Consider the following 23,693-nt stretch of genomic DNA (forward strand, 5'->3'; position numbering starts at 1 on the left):
ACAGAGAGGGCTTGAGCAGAAAGGGTTGAGGGGGCTGAAGTCTCTGAATGCATCCCTTATCTGTTGCAAAGTAATCAAATTTGTACTCTTTGAAAGAGAAAAGAATAATTGACCTCTCTGAATTTTAACATGTTTTTTACATCTTTCTTAGAGGTGGAGTCCCTGGTACTAATTAAACCACTTGTGTTGAGTTGTGTAGTGAGTACAACCTCTCATGTTGACATTTTGCCAGCCACCACTGTGGAAATGTGTACCACTGTGGGCAAATACACAACACTAATTCTCTTCCCCATGCTAAAAAAATTATTTGGTGGGGGGGGGGGGAGCATCCACTGCAGGGCAGGATGTGCCATATCTGAAAGGGAGACCTTCTGAACACTTCAACAATGTAGAAGTCAATTTATTTAAATGTTGCACGTTGGACCGCTACAGACAAAGGAATTTGGTTGGGACTAAAAAAAAAACCCACCAGACCCTGATGCCTGGGTACAGCTCTTCCCCTCCTGTAAATCAAGATTAAATTCCACCTCCGTGCCAAATTTTTGGTAAGTTGGAACAGAGACTAGTAACAAAGCTTCCAAATCCTCCTTTTAAATTCACCACAAATAGACTATTGCTAATTGTCACCCAGTCTACTTCCTTGGAGCTGGTGTACAAAGAATGCTGATGTTTAAAGTGTGATGTAACGTGAATATACAGGATGCTCAGCTGCAGTTGGAGATGGTCAACATTAGGCTCTGCCAAAGGCTCAGGCCCCTAGTAAAGCTTTTAATGTAAGCAGGATATTTTTTTATTCGATCTTCAAGAAGAGAGAAAAACAAAAACAAAAAATCTTTGGTTACAATGAAGATGTAGTGATTTAATAGTAGTTTAGCTTGAAGGACATGTAATTCCAGAACTGGGCTGCATATTCAAATTAATCTCAGTCTCAAACAGACATTTTATATACACCTTAGTGCTGAAGAATGTGCTCTGCTACAGTTGCTGGTCAGACAATGATTATTAGCAATTTACATTGAGAGTAATACTTAAAAAACACAACACGGTCACAGAAATCACAAGGAAAAAAAAAAACAGCCAAACTGTCAACAAGAATGCACACTGCAGAGTAGAATTCGCCAATAGGAATAGAGGATTCCAGCATAAATAGCAGCTCGCTCACTGCTATTTAGAAAGCAGTTGTATTTTCTCTTACTTATTTCTAAGAAATTTTGTTCGCTGCTGTCACACAACAATAAAAAAAGCAGATACAAGGGGCCAAAATGATGTTCTTATTCCATGCCAAAAGAACTAATGGCTAATAAAATTCTTTGGAAAAACCAACACTTTTAGGGGGGCAAGAACAAAATACAACTGAATGTTTTTTTTGTTTTGTTTTAAAGGGGAACATTTGAGAGTCTTCTTGCAAAACATTTGAATTACTAATTCAGAATTATGCATATAGATATTTCGGTATGTGGTTTGGAGATCTCTTAACAGTATAGCCAACAAAAATTGCTTGAGTTGAAGCAAAAGTATCCTTGAGAAGGGCAGCATGAAACTTTGCATTCAAATATCTTCGACAGTAATTCATTTGTTTCTGTAGTTGGTAATATAGTGCTGCTATTAACGAATGCACTACAAAAAAAATCCCCAAAACTTCATTGGAAAAAAATTACACATCTTACCATTTCTTTTTTTTAATTGTTTTTTAAGGAGACATCTTAAAATAGGTTGACTTAGAGTGAAGACTCATTCAAAAATAACTTTCACTAGGGACCTCGGTGTAGGGAGAACCCTTTTCAAGGTTAAGTCGCCGCTCAATTTTCAGAAGATGATGTGAGGAAATGATTGGTTTCCCCCCAAAAGGGAGACTGCTTGTTTTCCAAATGGCTTTTACCAAAGAGCTGCCGCGCCCCCTTTGAACTGAGTTGCAAGCCTTCTTAGCCTTGTGCGACATTCATTCAGCACTTTGAGAACTTAATGGACACAGATCAGAACATTGTTGCAACTTTAAGAAACAACAACAACAACAAAAGAAACACTTTTTCCCCTTTAAAGCAAGTAAACTTAGGTTAATACTGAGCCACAATTGTTAGCTCAACACCCACACACTCTATACAAGCTACAGCAAAAATGAATACACCCAGCAGAGCCCTTGTCTGTTGCAGAAAACAACAGCAAGGGGTCTGGCCAATTTACCTTCATCAGCCTCAATAGCCTCAACAGTAGCTGAAGAGAAGAAAGGGGTAGCAAAACGAATGAGAAAAATGAGCAGAGGATTTAACTCTAAGAACAAGTCAGTGAACAGCAAAGGAGCTAGTACACTTAAAGGTTACTGTAAGTGCTGGATTTTGACACAGAAGACAACACAGAATGCTACACACAAAACAGAAACAGGTGCTGTGGTTTGCAGGCAATAGATTTCTTTCATGGGGGTTTAGAGCGAATTGTTGTTTCTTTTCATATATTTTTTAAAAAACCTTCTACGTTGATATTTTTTGTTTGTTTACAGAGTAGTATATGCGACATTTAATGGGGCCAGTTGGATTTAAGGAGAGCCCATTAAGAGGGAATTGGCATGAAGCCTACAGGAGCAACTGCTTAATGCTGATCTCCAGAAATTTTGAGCCCTCTTGTAGTCAAGCATAGCGTCTAGAATCTTACTTCAGAGAAGTGGGAGACTGCAGACATTTGAGTAGACATTAACTTCTTTGCTCCTAGAATTGTTATATATACATACCACACAGAAAAATTAGAAGCGGCAGAGCTTCTGAATCACATACTAATCATAATTTAATTCTCTGTATATATAAGAGAGGGAGCATGTGATTTTTCCTTAAAGCTACACATCTTTTCAAACCCTTCCCCCAGATCTGCTAAATTTCTTAAGAATTTTGCAAAAAAATGAAAACGAATATTAAATTTTAACTTGAATTTCTTTGAAGAGCCAAAGTTTTAAGAAGTTGCTAGATGCAGCCTAAATTAGTACTGTTGCGTATGGCAGCAACCAATCTTAACCATCAAATTAAAAAGTTTTGGCCAACGTCTGAACCATTTAGAATGTTGTAGTTGGAATCTTTAAAGTGGCCTGAGATCAGTGGAATCTCATGAAGTGCTGTTCTGCATCAAGGACATGTTCCCCCTATGGAATCTATAGCCCTTCGGTGATTAAGGAAAAGGATGGAAAATAACAGGTAAAAATGCATAATAAAAATGAATGAGAGAGACTACAGAAATTAAGATGAGAAACAGGATCCAAACCAGCACAGATACACCGGAAATAATGGCCACTAGAGATGTACACATTTCACAGGATATATTGTTCATATTTTCTGTTAATACATAGAGTAGTCGGCAAAATGTGCTTAACAGAAACTATGTAGATTTCAGTATATTTGGTGAATGGCGCAAGGTGTTAACTAATGGATTGGGTACGATAATGTTTCACTAAGTCCTAATACTGCAGCATGACTGGATTTACGGATCATCATTTTTAAACAAGGCTTTTCAACAATAAGAGAGCAACTAATTTTAATCATCAGGATAAGCACATTTTTGTTGGCCATTTTTTTCTCTCATAAAGCCAAATGTATTAATAAATACTGATAAGACGCTCTGTGCAAATCAAAATTTCATGCCAGTGTCAAAAGTACACGGGTCATCATAGTGCAGCATTTACAAAGTGGAACGTTACCATATGTGTATCACACAAGCCACCAAAAAGAGAGTTTAACCCAGAATACCTGAATCTTCTAGATAAGAGAAAAAAGAGACAGAAAAAGGGGGAAAATACAGGGAAGAAAACTCCAAGAAAGAAATGGGAAAGTTAGAGGCTGAGACCGAGTTACTGAAAAGGAGAATGTCCAAAGTCTCACAGTTACTGAAAGCTACATCATCCTTACGGTCGGACACTCATGGGTGAATGGAAATATATGTTACACAGTAATAAAGACAGATAACAAAATGCAGTTAATACATTACATCCTTGAAACAGCTCCTTATTCCAAGAGGAATGTTCTAGCCGCTATAACTATATTAGCTTATTTATACAAATTGTTACTTGAAAGGGGCAGTGGAAGATACGCCTCAAATGTCTGCTTTCACAGCACACTCCTCCATTAATTAATTCTTTCCTTCATGTTCATTCAAGTAAATGGTGAATTTGCTATATAGGCCTCACTTATTCCTCAACCATTAAAATCACCCTCAAAAGCTGAGTTCCAATTGCACGCTTGAAAGAGGCTATAATGTGGTGTTTATTATCTGGACAAAATATGTTGAATTAAAGTGTGAATTGGCATGTGAATTGGCCATACACAGCTCTGACACCACATTCTGAAAAGCAACCAGCCTCTATGCTTGGGGAAAGGATCCCCATACACTGAAGGATAAAATCCTTAGGAGAGCAGCAAGTTTTCTTCCCATTCTTACTCTACACTCATTAGAGACAAAATGCTGGATAGGGCAGATGGATTTTGACACTGTATGGGCTCAGATACTGAAGGAGGTGGAGAAGCATTGTGGTGTAAAAAATGAAAAGATTATGCTTGCTCTTATTTTAGTAAAGCTAATTCTGCTGGAGACAGACATTGGCTCGGATCCTATGGACAAGTTCCATGCACACTAGATAGACTCTGTTGTGGAGTGTGCTTCTTCTGCTAAAACTTCCATTTGCACAACAGCCCACTGAAAATCACTGTTTAAGCAAACCAGCTGAAGAGGAAGTGCACCCCGCAGTAGAGACTAATGTGCATGGAACCCATTCATAAGATCCAAGTCATGTACCGTTATGATCTCCTGCACTGGCACAAGGCTCAGCTAGGCTCCTGGGGCTGATGCCAACAAGTGTAGACAGTGATCATAATCATAAGGGGTTTCTAGTAGGTTCTCCCTTGCCCAAATGAGCACAACAGGCATAAAGCTTCATTGCGGCTGCCCATGTGTGCCTATTTGTATGAGATTTCTCCCCATTATTGAGATGAGCTTTTATTAATCTAAGGGGAAGCAGATTCACGGGCAAAGCCCATTTCTGTGCTAGTTATTTTCTTCCCCAGTTTTTTCTGTTCTTCACAAAAACAGAGATCCCCTGCGTGAGTAGGATCATTTCCCCCCTCTAAATGGCATCAACTATACCCAAAAAGTTCTGATAGTTTGATTTAAAAAAATACTGCTTCTCAAAATTTGGGTGATAAGTTGCTTTGTGGCCTTAGATTTTCTTTTCAGTTTTTAAAGATGAAATTTTGTAATGGAACGGAGCATGAGAAATTCAGTAATTTAGCAGCTGAATTTATACACATCGTAACACCCCACCCCCAAACATACTTACCGCTTTGCAGAGTTTGCTTTCCTCCGGAGAGCACCCCGCTGGGTAACATTCCTGTTGGAGTCAGCCCTTTCAGTGTCAGCACACTCTCACTCTCTTCCCTGGCAGGAACAGAAGACAACGTAAGCTGCCGTAAACAGATGAAACCTCCAGTGGTATGTGGGGATGAGGGAAGGGGCAGCCAGCACTATTCACCTTTCCACTGTTTCAGCTCCAGCTGAGAAATGCCTTCCCCTCAGCATCATAACTCTAGTTGTATTTTATTGCTACTTCTTTGGATTTCAATTGCTACGAAAGCCAATTTTTGGCTGAAAAGCGGGGCGGGGGAATCTAATGCTAAATTAAAAATTGCTTGGCTTTTTTTGCAATCAGCCTGGGCAAAAGAATTTCAAAGACATGGGAAAATATACTCCTGTCCATACGGTTTTTATGCAAGACACTGAAAGCTCATCTCTTTCCTGTGCAGTCACTCTGGTCATCCTTGGAGGCCCTGCTTCAGTTGCCACTTCCACCTGAGACTAGAGGGGTGGTGACCCGAGAAAGGGCCTTCTCTGTTGTGGCACCAAAACTTTGGAACTCCCTCCCCAGGGAGATTTATCTGCCTCCCTGTATTGGTGACTTTTACCAGTAGGTGAAGACTTTTTTTTGTTTCATCTAGCATGGCCCCAATAATGGTTATTGGCCCTCCTTCTAGTGTTGTATGTTTGTTTTTTAATTGAATTTTATATTTTAAATTGTATTTTAATTGTTTAAATGTTTTACTGTTTTTATGTTCACTGCCTTATGAACCCTGATTGGGTGGAAAGGCAGTATAAAATGTTAGAAAGGAAGGAAGGAAGGAAGGAAGGAAGGAAGGAAGGAAGGAAGGAAGGAAGGAAGGAAGGAAGGAAGGAAGGAAGGAAGGAAGGAAAAGATATGGAAGGAACTAATTGTAAGTGCTTGCATTGAGAAACTAAGCAACAACTGGAAAGTTCTGTCATCTTTGTAGCAAGACATACCTCAGCACAGAGAATACTCGAGCCATTTTGCCTATTGCCCGGATCTTGTTCCTTATCACTTCTTTCCGAGCTGCAGCTGTCGCACCTTTGAGGAAAAAAATTAACAAGCAATGTGAAAAAGTCGCACACACAATGGTGAACATCATAATTATGAATTTTTAATAACGTTTCAATATTTTGACAACATAGCTTCACAAATGAGAGTACATTGCGACCAACATCATGGTCACAATTTTACCAGCAATACATTTTATCTATATAAATTACATAGTTTTATCTATATACATTACATAGTTTATGTATATTTATCTATATACATTATATAGTTTTTAGTTATTTAAGTGTTCTGCATTAAAAAAAATAGCCCATGGTTAATGCAAAACCAGTCAGCAATTGAACATCTTTTAAACTTTTTAATTAGAAAACTGTACTGTAGTTATGCAGTTAGAATATCATTCATTTAGATAATTACTCTATTTTTCTCTTGGTTTATATAACTTTGATGTAATGACATGATAACTTATTTCATTTAGAATACATATTTCATACAGCTCAGAGTAAATTGCCTTTTAAAATTTCCCTAAAAGCAATAAAATCAGAAGATCTGGTGTCCTCATTAGAATGAAGGGTGAACACACAGAATTCTCAGTGACATTCTAGACAGAGTACATTGTAATTTTATGTCTAGGATGTTGACCTGAGGAATGGAATTAGCTGATATATTCCAACATTGTCAGATCAAAACCATTAGTGCCTTTCTACATGTTATCTTTATCTGCCCAAGAGGCCTCTCCATGACCAACTATAATGTCTACCATCTCACCACATGGGCCTCTGATCACATGCCTCACAACCACAACTGACACTCCAAGAACATATTATACAGGCATGGAAACACTCCCTGCCCAGCTGGGAAGATCCATACGGCAAGTTACTTTAGCCATTGCAACTAGAGGGTTCTCACTTGAAAAACAACATGCCATAAGGATAATATGCACATCTGTCCTTGGTGTGTGATTCCCAAACATTTAACTAAAAACAATAACAAGTTCAGTATTTTTGTCCTCCAATTTTTGACTCAGTCCTGAACATCATTTCCTTACTACCCACCCCTCACAATCAACCCCTCATTTTTAGATACTTGTGCTCTCTGTACCCGGTGGGTCAACCATCTGAAAAATCTAACCTTTATGACCTGTTATGGAGTCTCAGCTCAGATCAAGGAAATCAATTCCTTCTAGAATATATCTCACAGCTGCAATTCCAGCTGTGGAAAGAAATATGATCTTAATGTCTCCCTCAACAAAGCTTGCAGAGCACTGCTATGACTCAGACTGCCAAGAACTGAGAACCCTATAAAATGTAACTCTCTTCCACTTGGGAACTTTTGTTTGGAGCAGATGGCAGAAGGTTTCACTGCACTGTATGCATGGGAGGGGGATAAAATATACCTATCACAGAACAGCCTCTGATAGGTTTTTAAAAAACTTTAAATAGCATATCTAAATTGTGAAACAAGCACAAGAAGTTATCCTTAACATGTAAGCAGTGGAAAATGTCAGGAATTTCATGTTACAATATTAAAATCCTGGTTTTTTTAAAATGTGCTTTGCCACGTTTACATCAGAAAATCATTTTTTTAAAACCCTTTCAAGATGTTAGATAATGCTTCTTTCTCTCTGAGCAAAAGCCATGAACCAACACCCAACCCTTCATAATGGAAGGGATGGTGCAGGTGGTGTTTGAAACCATATGCTTGAATGGTGGACAAGTTACTCAGCTTTGAACACATGAGAACTGGAATATATAAATAAGTATATTGAAATGTGTAACAACCCAAAGACGAATTTTGGAAAAGCAATTGAAATTGGCTGGATGTTTAAAATGGTGTAGAGAGGGCTTTTAAACATGCCTGGCAACAAAACTATAGCACTAGTGAATTGTGCTCAACACATTGTATCCCCAGGTTCATTTGACAACCCAATGGGGTCCTAATTTATCTGTAACATTGTAGCTTGGGAATACACAGGTTTGAATATGCTAGTTAGCGGCATCATACAAAACTATGTTCCAATTAAAGGCAGACCAATCATTTTAAGAGAGAGAGAGAATTTTTGAGAGACATCATGGATGGGGAAAGGGGTGGGATTTTTCACTTTGAGCGCAATCCTGAAGAGGAGGATAGCTCTTCGGCAGCTGGGAGCAGCAGAGCCTCAGAGTCTTCCCGGCCACCTTGGACACAAAAGAACCCTTAAAAAATAAAAACAAAGAAAAAGGGGAGGGGGAAGACCCATTGAAAACAGTGAGGCTGTGCCACCCAAAAAGGTGGCCCCAGCCCCCCGCCGCTCAAGGGGACGTTATCAGGGCGAAAGGGCTGTGGAAGCTGCCTAAAGGCAGCTCCACCCCCGGGAACGCCCTAGGAACGCCCCCCCTACATGTTGGCAGAGTGTGATAAGGTGGCACCTATGCAGGCACAAGGTCATGTCAGCTCCAAAGGAGCTTTGCCCCCACCCTCAGGAATGGGCTGCCAGATTCTACACTGGCAATTTAAAAATCACAGACAAGAGAATACACTTGGTATTTAATGAAGATGGAAAAGAGGATGAGAAACAGTGAGAGGCACAGTTAGGGAAAATGACAAGAGGAAAGACTGCCTCTGAAAAGCAAATGATTGGAGGGGCGAGGGAAAAAAATAGGACAAAAACGAAATATACACAGAGGGTGGAAAGGAAGCCTACAAGGCAATTAGATTAGTACAAGCAACAAATATTGCATATCCCTTCTATTTACATAATTTTGTTTTATTCTGGCCCATTTCTTTCATCTTGTCACTAACTGTATATGTCACCTGAAGCCTGAAATTAAATTTGTCTCCAAAAAAGGGACATATTATGCAGAGGATACCTTAGTATACTTTCAAAACTGTCCTCCATTATCAGAGCAATGAAAAAAAATCCCATTAACGGCTTTTCAAGTTCTAAGTGGCCAAGAGCATTGAGCTAATATAACCTCCCCCCCAACCAATTACACTGATCTAGCTTGGCACACACTTGGCTTTAGTGGCTGCAGACTATAAACACAACCAACTTTTAACATTATTCCCCCCTTGCCATCTTTGCTGTGCAGCATGGCACAGCACAATGCCAGGAAGGGAGATGCCAGAACAAGAGCATATGGCCTCAGCGTGTAAAACAAAGTAGGAGCTGATGTTTTGGCTGTCCTGATGCTATAGTGATGATTCAGAAAGAAACACCGCTTCTATTGCCAATACTTTAATACAAATCTGTGATAAAATGGGCAACATATGGCATAAATACATTTTGCTTAAAAACACATATAAATGTATTCTCTGCCACTAAAGTGACACCTGAAGTGGTGTTGTGATTGATGTGGGAGGGACTGTGGTGGGGCACATGCTTTGTGTGCAGATTTAATCCCTGGCTTCTTCAGCTAAACCAAATACTGGGAAATACATTTTTTTTCTGCCCCAAACCCTAAACATCTGCTGGCCATCAGAGATAATTCCAAGCTAGATGGACCAATGACATGGAACTTTCATATATTTATACAGGGCGATCTTATGCCACGTGCAGGACAGGACGCTGTCTGACCAAATCCTGACCCAATGTTCCCACACTGGCTCAAACATCAGTGTGGCATATGTTTCTTTATTAAAATATTTACATCCTGCCTTTCCTCTTGGCTCAAGGCAGCTTAAACATAATAATTAAAACATTACAGATTAAAACCAGGTAAAATAACTCCCCCAATACCTCCTCCCCATCACTAAAAGATATCTGATGTTCATACACCATCAACAGCCCTGGTAAATAAACAAGCCATCCAGTGCCTTGTGGAGATCTCCTACAAGGGGCCTTCCCTCCCCTCTTCAGGGAGCTACAATGAAAAGGCCCAGGCTCTAGTCAGCGCCTGGTGGGCCACCCTAAGTCGGGGAGCAGTCACCAAGTGGCAACCCTAAGACACCAATTGGTACATGAGAGCATAAGGGAGGTGATGGTCCTTCAGACATATGGGCCCCAGGCTACGAAGGGCTTTACAGGTCAAAACCAGAAGCCTGAACAGAACTTAGAAACAAATGGGCAGCCAATGCAGCTCTTTCAAAATAGGCAAGATATATTCCCATCAGCTAGCCACTAGCCACTATCCTTGGCCAGTAAGCCAAACTGTTTTTCAAACTGCAAGGTAGCCTTTGTCCCTGGTGTCTGTGTTATTGCCCCACCTTGAATCCTGACTTGGTCAGGAGAAAGGCAGACATATAAATACTGTAAATGCAACAAACATCATGTCAGGTTATGGGTAAGCAGCATCCTAAGGGCCTTTTGCCCCATGGGAACTGCATTTACTGCTTCAATTGTGCATCTGACTGCCTGAACAATTGCATCCATTGTAGTTCAACGTAACTGGCCTTCAACATTACCAGTACAGGTAGACTGCATTAATAAAGTAGCATTGTTACCAGAGCTACAGGGCTAAGATAAGTAGTGAAGGTGCTTAGATTAAATTAAGATGTTACCATATGTGTCAACATAAATCTGGACTTTGAGCTTTCATATTTATTCCACAAATTCAAAAATGTGTGTGTGTGTGTGTGTGTGTGTGTGTGTGTGTGTGTGTTAGGAGACTTGCTTAACTGGCTGATCCATGGCAACAGATTTAAATGCCTTCTAGTCTGCTCAAATTCTAGATTTCTACAATAATACAAGATGTATGGTTTTATAATCAAGCCTTTCTAGCATTCGTTATTGAGGCTTGAAAATATAATGCCAGATCTGTACCACCAAATTCCTGGTCTCTAAGGCTGAAACTACACATGATGACAGCACATATTTTGCCAATTCATATTTAAAGTGTGGTATGTGATTTAAAGGGCTGAAGAGGCTCTTGAGCAGGGGATAGTAAATTCTTACCTTCTAAGGGCTTTCTTCCCAGTGAGGAAAATAAAATTATGTGGGAGAAAGTCTTATGGGGTTAACAGCTTTCAGCTTCCCTACTCCTGTACATTTAGGGCTCTTTAAATCACCACTCACCCACCCCCAGTTTATTCATAAGTAGGACAGCATGTCTAAAGATGTAGGTCTGCTGCCATTATATGTAATTTGGGCTTCGCTGAGACCAACATAGCATTCGCCCTGGCTCTAGGTTAGTCACATGCTAATATTTAATATCAAGGTAAGTATGCACTGGTGGGTGGTAGAGAGTCAAGAACCTGGCAGGATCAAGAAATATAAAAAGCAAGGCTCTATACTAAGGATAGGAAGGAAAAACGTGAGTTTTAGTACTTGGAAAAGTCACAACAGCATATTAAGCCCTTCTTGCCCATTTAGAAATACCTTTCTTCTGTGCATACATAGGATCTTCTTATGAAATTCCAAAGGGAGGGGAAAGAAAAGATCAATGAAGATTGGAGAATTAAAGGAAAAAAATGTATAAAACACAACAACATCAATGGGAAAGTAATGCTTAAGTAAAGTCTGAAAAATAGAAAAGAAACATATTAGGCAGGGAACACTGAAAAAGAATGGAAAGAACTATGAGAAGAAAACACTCTTCAGCTCAAAGCCTTGTTAGTAAAGTTGTGCAGAAAACTAAAATGCAGCAAGACAACCACAAGGCTGGTCCGTTGCTGACCATGCTGCCCACAGCATGCAATCACTACTTTAGGGGATCTTTTCGAAGACTCAAGCCTTACATATCAACCAACACAGGAGGAGTCCAAGGAAATATGGATTTCAGCCATACTTTACTTCTACCCACTAACGGGAAGAGGCAGGCTCCACCTTTTCACCTGCCTTTAGCCAGTGACTGGCAGCTGATGTGTGACCATCTGGGTCAAGAAGTCTGCCTGCCTGCGCTCTCCATTTGACTTGCACTTGCCCACATCTTTCCTTAATTTGTAAACTTATTAAATGGTTCCCCCACAATGAGGAAAGGTTGTGCACATGGCTGCAGAGTCTGGAGAACCGGGTTTGATTCCCCACTCCTCCACATGAGCGGTGGACTCTAATCTGGTGAGCTGGGTTTGTTTCCCCACATGAAGCCTGATGGGTGACCTCGGGCTAGTTACAGTTCTCTCAGAACTATCTCAGCCTCACATACCTCACAGGGTGTCTGATGTGGGGAGAGGAAGGGAAGGAGATTGTAAGCTGCTTTGAGACTCCTTAAAGGTAGAGAAAAGCAAGGTATCAAAACCTAGTTGCCTTTTTCTACATTATATGGAATGTACCAGGCCACTGACAAGCCTGATTGTGCCTGCAATCTTCAAGGTCCATCTCTTATCACACTCTGCTTTGGAAAAAAAAATATTGTATGCATGTATGCTTACTTTTTAGGCAAAAATTCAAGCTAAATAATTAATTTGCTGCTTGGATAAAGGAAATATAAAACTGAACTGTTTTTTCAGATTTATTTTCCATTAAGTAAGTTAAGGCAAAAAGAAGTGAGGAATAGTTTTCAGGGGTGTTGCACTACTAGTTTCAAATTCCACCCACCCCAGATTTATTATAATAACTATGCCCAGTATTCATTACTATTTTAAAAGGAGCTTAAACACATTATAGCTACTGAAACCAAATATATGGCAAAATAATTCAAATAGCAGCTAATAATTTGAATCCAAAAAAGATGCAGTCCTCTGTGACTGGCCAGCTGCCGCGGGTGCCATTATGGCAAGATCCAACACATGATTTGAAAATCTATTGATCTCACTGCACTTATAATGTAAATATTAATAAGGATTGTAGCTTCAATGTTATGAGAGTAGGAAGAACAAATAGGAGTTCTACTTGCAGTGACTATTTAGTGGTCAGTTGGTTTGTGCTATGGAAACAGCCATTTCACTGTGTTATAAGTCACATGGGAATAGGCTAGCAATTTACATCCCTCACAATTTTGTAAGAGCCCTGAGAACCTAAAATCACAGAAGAGAAGCTATGCTACTTACCCTGCTGTCCTCAGCAGTTATAACCTTCTAAAACATTTGGTTCAATGGATTTAGAAGGATATAATTCTATTCAGGATGGCCCTTTTTGCTAGGAGGAAAAAATGTAGTGGCAGTTTAAAGAATGAGATGAAAGAGGTGGAATGAGAAAATGGCAGAATATGTCCTTCATATATTATACAGATATTGGTAGATTTGTTAGGTAGTTACCATCCAACAAGGCTATGTGTCTTTAAAAACTTCAGTCCACACTACATCAGTTGGGATCTAAAGTACCAAAACACACCCTAGCTGTGAAAATCTCAGCTGTGATTTAAATTATCAGGATTCTAATCCCTACAGTTTACAAAGACAATAAGGAGCTCAGGAGGGCAGGGCATACTTGAAAGACTAATTGGAAGGCAGAAGAACATGACTGTCATATTTCCAAATTCATAACGTTCAGTGTTTTAATAATTACCTGGAAGATATTCTGATAACAAAGGTTGTCCCCAGTCCACTTGATAATTTGGACAGCAGGACAAAACCCATCCATCACCAGTAGCACTGAGTCCCTCCAATTCTAATTATTTTAATAAACTGCCATTAAATATAAATAGGGTGTCTAGGTCCCCCCTTGCCACCACTGGAAGCTTCAGTGTGGGGATGTGTGGGGTGATTCACGCATGTGCAATAATGTCTCTTCTGGGGTAAACCCAGAAGCAACGGGGCGCTCTAGCACGTCCCTCAAAAATCTCTATGGAAACCATGGAGTTTTTGGTAGAATGTGCTAGTATCCCAGTCAAACCTGGAAGTGACAGGGATGCTCTAGCATATTCCTCCAAAAACTATGGTTTCCATAGTTTTTTAGAAGGACGTGCTAGAGCCTCACAGTCACTTCTGGGTTTACCCTGGAAGTGCAATTGCCCGCCATTAACAGGCATCTGGCAACCCTAAATGTAAAGTGGCAGAAGCACTCTGGAACTATATTCAGAGGGGGGTGGGAACAGCCACAGTTGTTTATGACATGATGGAGATTGAAATTGCTTGTTCATTCCTTCCTTCATCACCAAGACTGAAGATTTCTCAATTCAGGAAGCCTTTGTCTAACTATGATTTGTTATGGTGCCCAAATCTGGATGCTTTCAGCAGCTGGGATGTGATACCTTCCCACAAACTAGGATTTTAAACCAGGACTAAACTGTAGTTTAGATTCCCAGTTTGCAGGAAAGAGAAATTCTTAAATTGCCTGAATTCCGGCATCACAACAAATTATGGATAGATCTAAGATTTGCTAAACCAGGAAATCTTCGATCTTGGCTCCAATGAGAGTGAAAAATTTTGATCTTGTTCACATTATGAACAAATTGTGGTTAGTCTGTGACATCTGAATGCGATTTAGAAGGCAAACAAAATGCCTAAAACAGCACCAACAGTTTATTCAAATCTTTTCTTTAATAGCAGCTTTCACCTCTTCTGAAAATAACAGCATGGGCTCATGCAATAGCACAAATAAAAGGCTTCTTTAAATATATAGGTATTACACAGACAGCCAGGGCCAGATTTTGACATGGTGAAGCCCTAAACATTAGTGGTTTAAGTGGCCACATGCTATAGAAATAATACTTTATTATTATTCTCACACAAAGGACACTGAAAATATAAATATGAATGCCTTATTGTTGCATTTACAAAAGCTCAAATTATAGTCTTTCCTTCTTCTTTGAAGCCTCTCCAGTTTGAGGCCCTAAACTATAGCCCACCTTACATATACCTAAATCTAGCTCTGCAGACAATTGTCCAGAGGGGAGTGGCAATTTGATGACTAAACCATATTTTATTCCCAATGCAAATCAACCAACTCCTCAAGCTAGAATATTCACAGCTCACACTCTCATCTGTTACAATAATCCTGTAGCATTTCTGATCCACTGAATCCGTGTTCGTCTGTCTGTAGCAATAGAAAAGAGTAAGAGTCCAGTAGCACCTTAAAGACTAACAAAATTTCTGGCGGGGTATGATCTTTCATGAGTCACAGCTCACTTCTTCAGTATCTGAAGGTATCTGAAGAAGTGAGCTGTGACTCATTAAAGCTCATACCCTGCCAGAAATTTTGTTAGTCTTTAAGATGCTACTGGATCCTAGCTCTTTTCTTCTGATCCACTAAATGTATATTTAAAACCGCAAAGGTTGTATTTTAGCAAAACTACACTAAAGCAATATAAAATTAGCCCCAGATAATTAAGAGGGTTCTTGTGCTGCTGATGATAGTGTGAAGACAAATCAAGTCTTATGTTTGTGTCAAGCTGTCTGTCTTACAAAGGTGTAATTTTAATTAGTACCTCCTAAGGTCTTTAATTATTTCAGTCCAATGTACCTAAGCCAAAAACACTGTTAATTAGCATAGTAAATCAAGGTGTGTGCTGGTTATATAGACTAGTTCAGGTTGCTAGGCAACATACACAACTCGTTTGACCAATCTGCACACTGCTTAGCATCAACCCACAAAAACTATGTGATGACAAATAAGCAATAGTATAAGCTGAAATAAAGTGAAATATATTATGCTACTTACATATGTTTTCCCCCTACTCTTCCTTAAGGAAGGCAGATTAACAAGCCAGGACAAATAACTACAGGACACAATAGAAAGCCTATTTTCACCTGCTGTAAGTCACCAGTCCTAACCCTTTCATATGAAGTAGAAGCAAAGATTCCTCCAAGTTTATAGCATGTACAGCAGATGAACACATGAAGCTGCCTTATACTGAATCAGACCCTTGGTCCATCAAAGTCAGTATTGTTTTCTCAGACTGGCAGCAGCTCTCCAGGGTCTCAGGCGGAGGTCTTTCACATCATGATACAACATGTCAGATATTGAACTGTATTTTTTTAAAATAGCTACATTAAATGATTATAGAGAGGCAGGAGAAAGAGCCATGGTGACAAACTACAAACTGATGATCCACCTGCAAGCCAATTCCTGCTTTCACGAACTAACCAGAATTTAATTAAACCACATCTCAGTGCTACATCTGAACCAATCCTACCTTTGAAGGGGTCAATGGGCTGAGGTGACACTGAAAATACAGAGGAGAGGAAATGCCAAGTATTTAAGCATCAGCCCCCCCCTTAGTTTTCTTACTCAAGTTCTAAAAGCTAGTCACACAATATTAACTAGCTGTATAAGAACATAAGAAAAGCCATGCTGGATCAGACCAAGGCCCATCAAGTCCAGCAGTCTGATCACACCGTGGCCAACCAGGTGCCTCTAGGATGCTCACAAACAAGATAACTGCAGCAGCATCCTGCCTGTGTTCCACACCACCTAATATAATAGGCATGCTCCTCTGATACTAGAGTAGGTATGCATCATGACTAGTATTCATTTTGACTAGTAGCCATGAATAGCCCTGTCCTCCATGAACATGTCCACTCCTCTCTTAAAGCCTTCCAAGTTGGCAGCCATCACCATAGCCTGGGGCAGGAAGTTCCACAATTTACCTATGCACTGTGTGAAGAAATACTTTCTTTTATCTGTTTTGAATCTCTAACCCTCCAGCTTCAGCAGATGACCCCGTGTTCTAGTATTATGAGAGGGAGAAAAGCTTCTCCCTGTCCACTGTCTCTATACCATACATAATTTTATAGACCTCTATCATTTCTCCCCTTAACCACCTCCTTTCCAAGCTAAACAGACTTAATGTTTTAACCACTCCTCTTAGTGCAGCTATCTTTGGCTTCTTCATTTTATATTTAAGAAATAAAACTTGCTGAAAAGTCAAATCAGAATATAGTGGCAAAACTATAAAAAGTATCAGTACTTTTTACTGTAAAAGAATTCTGCTATTAAATGCCGCCACCCCCTTTTCTCTATATGATCCAGCAATTTAAGGTTTATGCTGCATTATACTAACCACAAGTCGACTTCCTCCCTAGGATGCACATGATTCATTAGGCACTTAAGGCAACAACCTTCCAAGCAAGCAGCTCTGTGACAGAGTCACTGAAGTCACAGCTGGTGTCTACAGAATTCCTTCCTTGCAAGCAACTTGTGGTGGCGCCTACTTTTTACTAATCCTTATTTTCCAGTTTATACCTCCAGATTTAATGTCTAATACTGGTTGCAGGCTCCATCATTTGCCATCTTTTACTACTGTTTTACTGTTGTATTTTACTATTGATTTAGTGCCATATATGGTACCTATGGCTGTTTATTACTAGACTTACATGACTTTTTGTGGTATTGTGGTTTTTGTGGTATTCTGGATTGTAACCTGCCTCAAGAACCTTTTGTTTGCAAGTGCAAGATTAAAAGGCTTTAAAGAAAAAATAAAGTTATCCCAGAGGAATGCAGAAATGCTTCTCTATGAAATTTTGGAACTGGGGTCCTAGCAAAGAAGCTTTAGAAAACTTTCAACAATCTGTTTTGGCCTTTAAAAATGGGGAAAAGCTAGTCTAAGTACAGCAAGTAGTGGAAGAAGGTTTTAAAGAAGTGATATGAAAATTATTCCATTAAAGTACAGGTATTAACTTAAAACAAGTTATTTCTATTATGGCAGATTTTAGAAATGTTTTACACATTGAAAGGTCTGTAAAATATATAACACATCATCACAATGAACTAAAGTGACAAGCAAGGCACCTGTGAAATGAAATATATGTATCTTCATCCCACTAAATGTATATGATAAAGCTATCTTACAGGTTTTCACTGTAAATTCAGTCCTGAGGGCTGCCCCATGTTTAGAACTCTTTTCCAAAGTGAGCCCCATGGACTAGGTTCTACTCAATGCAGAGACCAACCACACTGAACCGAGCAGTGGGATCAGGAGAGGGAAGTGATATTTCAAACAGAAGGCGTCTCTAGATCAACTCAGTTTTACATTTACTTTTTCTTACATCTTAGATGGTGTTTTAGTGAATGATTTTTATTCAGAAATTGTAAAAAAATGTTAGCACACACACAACGTTAAACCTTCTAAAAGAGTTTAAGTATTTTGCTCCACTCCTGAACTTTTCATTAATAAAAAATGGATAAAGTTATTCAAGACACACAGCCTAGAGTTGGACTCTTAAATCAGTTGAGCTACACTTTAAAATTACAAAGTTCACGACAATTCAGTGGCTTTTCGTTAGAACTGTACAGCTTTCAATAATGATCAACTCACTTTAAAAGACTTCTTCAGTTCTAGGCCATAACATAATTGAAACCCTCTAGTTAATGCAATATATGCTGACCTCTAGCAAAGAGTGCCATGCTGAGAAGAAATAGAGCTGACATGGAATGCTAAAAGTCACCTGTCTTTTTCTTACATTCCAATTTAGAGATTATGCTTACCACCACTAAACCCATATCCCCCAAAATCCACTCACCAGGCTCATGGGTAGGGTTGCCAGCTCTGGGTTGGGAAATACCTTGAGAATTTGAGGGTGGAGCCTGAGGAGGGTGGGCTTTGGGAAGGGGAGGGAATTAAATGTGGTATAATGCCACGAGTCCACCCTCCAAAACAGCCATTTTCTCCAGGTGAACTGATCTCTGTCGCAGGGAGATAAGTTCTAATAGCAGGAGATCTCGAGCCACCACTTGGAGGTTGGAAACCCTAGATATGGGTCACTCGCTTATCAGCAGACAGATCCCTGGTCAGCAAACCAGAGACTCGAAGAAACAGCAGGAATTTCTCAGCTGTTTACACGGTACTCTGGTTGTGTCTTCTCTTCTCCATTTTCCAGTACAAGTGAGATTAAGTTGCCTCTCTCTCAAGCCCTTAGCAATCTTAGGGACTCACATGGGTGATTATAAAGAATGTTTGGCTAGTAAGCCAACCCTGTATTGTTGACCCAGTTACAAATAAGCTTGAAAAAAATAGGGGTTTTTTGTATGCATTTCAGAACTCTGGACTTATTAGGGTTTAAAGGAATATTCTCTCCAAAGAATGCAAAACCTTAAGCACAAGTTTAATTAACAGCTATTTCCTGTCAGGACAGCCCCTCTCTGTACCAAATATTCAGAGAAGCATCTTTCTGTAATCAGGGAAGAATAAACATGAGTCTAGAAGCTTGGGGGCAGGGGGAGAATCATAAGAAAAACGGTTGGTGGTGGAAGCACTGCTACTTTTCTGCTTCAAATTGTCCCTTCCTGAACTTGCCTTTCCCTAACAGTGGCTTCTGGGGTTTGTTATAAACCCATACTTGCATGTATCGTGTAGTTTCGTCCTTAGATAAAAACTAAAATTGCAGTGTCCCAGAATTTTTAAGTTATTTATTCTAGTTCTGTAGTTCTAAGAACCACCCAACCCTTAGCACCAACTTCTAAATCTGGCAAGGGAAGATTTACTGCTTTTGATCCCAGTGGAGAGAGAATGCAAGTCAGTCTTGCTTGATCAGAGTCAAGGTTTTTCTGTTCCTAATGTTTTGGTGTCCTAAAGCAGCCATGCTGATGTCCCTTGGAAGCTCACAAGCAGGGCATAATGGAGATGTCTATTTTTGTCTCCAAAGTACTTCTGAAAACAGAGGCCTCATTTATTTAATTTTTTTAAACCTGTCACAGCCTTTGATAACCCCACCTGGCACAAATTCATATAATAGTTAAACCAAGCTAATTTAGTGGTCATCTTCATGTACTGCAGCAATTTGGGTTCTTATTTGGGTGTCAGTAGGGAATTTTGTCTCCAAGTCAGATTAAATAAAAGTTGCAAAGGTCTGAATTGGGTCAGGTTGATTGCCGAAGGAATGCTAATGCATGGATGAACCTGCATTGATGCACAGGTCTGTGCTTGATCCACCTCTGTTTGCTTCAGATTCTGAGAAGGAAGTCCCTTTCACAGTAGCAAACCATTCTTTCTAAACTCAGCTATTTAATGTCATGCTAAATAGAGAATCGGAGACACACCAGATAACCTGTTTGCCCCAAGTCCCCATGACGTTTTATTCACATAAATGACCAGCACCACTTTACCTAGCATGGCCTTCCATCGTCAACTATTTTGGGATACAGGGAGAAGAAGTTATAATATGAGGAACAAAATATGTGACAAACTGTTTTGCCATTTTGGTCTGAAGAGGAGCAAAATAATATATATATATTTTCCATTCTCTCTTTACAAACCATGCATAAAGCACACATAACCAAAGCCTAGCAGGTTTTGGCAGCTCAGAAGAGTTTAACTATACTCTAGAGAGCTTCTCCCAGATTCCACTTCCCCATCCCAGGCTTGCTTTAAGATTAATAAAACGATTAAGAATTGCAGGCACACATGTTAATCAGAGCAAACCCCTTCAAGAGAAGGCAAAAGATTCTTACCATCAAAGCCATCTTCCTCCGTTCCAAGTTCATCATCTGAGCAAATGTTTAGCACATTGACCAGCATTTCTGTCACTAAAAAGGAAATCAAATGACAGAGATGAGAGCTGGACAAACCCCAAAGGGTCTCATGAAAGGACAGCCAATGGAGCAGGGTCCATGAATAGCCACTGCACAAAAATGTATACAGAATATCCATAGCAAAAGATGCTTAGTATAGTAGATGAGAATATGGAGAGAGTGAAAGCTAGGCTCTTGTGTGGCAATAAGGGATGACTAGTATCATTTGCTTTGATCTGGATAGCCCAGGCTAGCCTGATGTCATTAGATCTCAAAAGCTAAGCAGGGTCAACTCTAGCAAGTATTTGGTTGAGAGACCTCCAAGAAACAACAGGGTCGTAATGCGGAGGCAGGCAATGGCAGATCACCTCTGATCATCTCTTTCCTTGAAAACCCCACCAGGGATCGTCATTAATCAGATGTGACTTGACAGCAAAAAAAGAGAGTACCACTTACTTTCACATGCTACAGTCAAACTCCTATTTTGAAATACACTCATCCTTCTCTTTCAGTGTCTACATATAGAAGTAATAGTTTTATCAGAAACTTATCATTCATAGTGTAACACATTACATCCCTCAGGCTGAGGGAAACTGTCAGAGCAGCCTCTGGGCCACATGGAAGTGATTCAAGCCATCTGAACGTAAGATGGCCCGAACAGGAAGGAGCTCAGTTTTTCAGCATACAAGTTTCTTTCTTCCCCTGTATAAAAGAGGCACAAAATGCCTTTGGAGGCAGTCAGGAGAGCTGAAACGATTCCTTGCTGCTGGGAGAGGGAAAGGACCAGCAATGCCTTGTTGTCAAAGCAGACTGCCCAAAGGCAGCAGGAGCAGAGGGACAGGGCAACAAGAAGATACCTGCAGGTGGCTATCTGGGGGACTCTGAAGACACAGAGGCCTAGGGCAACTGGCGGCTTAGAACCTAGGGCTGGGCATGTGCCATCTGAAGCCATCTAGTTCTCCAGGTGCTGACATTCAGCTTGGGCTACCCTTTTCCCCTCATGCAGTGCCACCAAGGAGGAAATCACAGGGAAATAGGAAAGCACTTCGTTTTCCTTCTGAAGTTTCAATCCCTGGCACCCCCAAGTTAAAAGGGTCTTGAGCAGCTGGCACTGGGAAAGACTTTTCCCTGACTAAGATCTTGAAGAGTAGACTATGCTGAGCCAGACAGACCAGCGATCAGACACAGTGTAAGGCAGTTGGGCGATGCGAGTTATAAAAAGAAAAATATTTTAGCTCAGCAATGCCTAAACAGGGAAAGAAGGCATTTCTGAAGTCTCTATATTTATCCATAAAAGAACCTAAAACTAACACTATGTGGTTGTTAATACAAGTTGACAGCATCTTTTTAAGGCCAGGACCCTACTGCACCAGTACGCTTCTGGTTTTTGCTGAAAAAGCAGTGTTTGACTTCTCTATTGAACGCAGAGGTTAGCCTAAGGAAATTCCCAAATGACTCTTACTTCTAATCCAGATGTAGGGTATTTTGGAGCATATTTGGGGGGGGGGGTAAACCCAAACATGAAGAACAGTGGGTTTCTAATCTTAGCACAGTTTCAAAAATCATGCAGTGTTCACTACCTTGTATACATTATACTGGAACCCACAGCTAATCTAGCCGTTGGCTGAGCATACCCATACAGGTGTGTTCAGTTATGCGTTTCTTTCATTCATACATTACACTTTCAGGTGTACAATGAAAACTACTTAAACAGACAACTTAAAACAACCTAAAAATGAAATAGCCTCTAGAAACCACATCTGTGCAATAGTAAGCTAAGGTAGGCAGAAAGGTAAGTGAAAACTGAACAGCTTCTATAAATAGAAGGCACCACTAAAACTGCTACTGTTTCAAAGTTTGGGGAACAGGCTACAATGGATTTTTTTTAAGTCATGTGTAATAACCAGAGAAGTTGATAAAGAAATAGCAAAAAAAATTGTAATGTCTTTATTTTGGCATGAGTTGAAATGCTGCAACAAGGATTAGTGTTAAAAACACTATGCAAGTTAGAGCTTTGTCACCAAAACCCCTGCCCTAAGTACCACACAATCCAGTTAAAAAACATTATTTCTGTGCACTCCATGAGTTGCAAAGTGATGAGGATATGAGCTGGGAGGGAGAGGGAAGGGATGCACAATACGCAGAAGTAAAATCTGAAGCCAGGTCTTCAAGACTCGAGTGCTTAGGAAAGTTTAAAACCTGTTGCACCTTGTCTTAAAGAATTAACATACTGCATACTGAGGACTTGCAGTTACTATCACAATCTTCTGCCTTTGCATTTACTTTAAAGCAAAGTTAACTGTTCCATGCTAGGAAACCCTAGGAAATGCCATTGTGCTATTTTAATGTTTTAAAATATTTTTAACCTTTACTTAGTGCTTTTATATATATTCTTTCTACCCAACCTTGGGTACCCAGCTTTAATCACAGATTATCCATGAAACTTCCAATAAACTATATGCTTTTATCATCAGCATTCTTTAAGTTACTGATACCAAGAAAAGGCCAGGAACAAAAGTCAGGAGAATTTATACTGATAGAGCTGCAGTCTTTACTAATCATAAAGAATACTGTATTCAGTGAGAACTTATGAAACACTTCTATTGAGCCAGATGTTCTGAAGTGGCCAGACCTACTCTTTCTTTCAATGCTGGTGCATGCACAGTTCCTTCCCTCATTGTCAACAACAAAGAATGTATCTGACATACCTTTCTCACCAACAAATGGCAAAGACCAGGTAAAAACATCCATGAAATTTGGAAGCCAGTACGGATGAGGGGAGCAGTTAAACTGCCTGATATTCATAACATTGTTCTCATATTTCAATACTGCAGCTGCAAAAGAAAGTGAAAGGAAACCATTAGCATTTACCTGGAGCAGGACCCTCCATTATCGCAGGCCTATTGGGAACAAAACTCATGACTAAGTGACAGGCAGACGCACTTCAGAAGGCGTTTTAGAAATGCAAATGCTCACAGCCCATTCTTCTGGCAACTTGAGCTAGCTGTATACAAATGGGGCACAATTGCTGAATACTGTAAAATGCTTGTGGAGGGAAGATGTGGATCCACACTATTGTTCACTGCTGAC

General features: G+C 39.9%; 1 protein-coding gene across 4 annotated transcripts in view; it reads right to left on the reverse strand.

The window, feature by feature from the left end:
• Positions 1-23,693, reverse strand: part of PPP3CA (protein phosphatase 3 catalytic subunit alpha) — a 269,945-nt gene that overhangs the window by 8,572 nt on the left and 237,680 nt on the right. The window contains exons 9-14 of one of the 4 annotated variants that reach the window (XM_056855977.1): positions 23,312-23,437; positions 20,544-20,618; positions 11,655-11,681; positions 6,304-6,388; positions 5,309-5,406; positions 2,182-2,211 (exon numbers count right to left, since the gene is read on the reverse strand). In XM_056855977.1, coding sequence (XP_056711955.1) covers positions 2,182-2,211; positions 5,309-5,406; positions 6,304-6,388; positions 11,655-11,681; positions 20,544-20,618; positions 23,312-23,437 — 441 coding nt within the window. The remainder of the gene's footprint in view (positions 1-2,181; positions 2,212-5,308; positions 5,407-6,303; positions 6,389-11,654; positions 11,682-20,543; positions 20,619-23,311; positions 23,438-23,693) is intronic. The other 3 variants (XM_056855978.1, XM_056855979.1, XM_056855980.1) reach the window with 3 other exon arrangements.

The sequence above is a fragment of the Euleptes europaea genome, chromosome 9 (assembly GCF_029931775.1).
Source record: "Euleptes europaea isolate rEulEur1 chromosome 9, rEulEur1.hap1, whole genome shotgun sequence".
NCBI classification, from domain to species: domain Eukaryota; kingdom Metazoa; phylum Chordata; class Lepidosauria; order Squamata; family Sphaerodactylidae; genus Euleptes; species Euleptes europaea.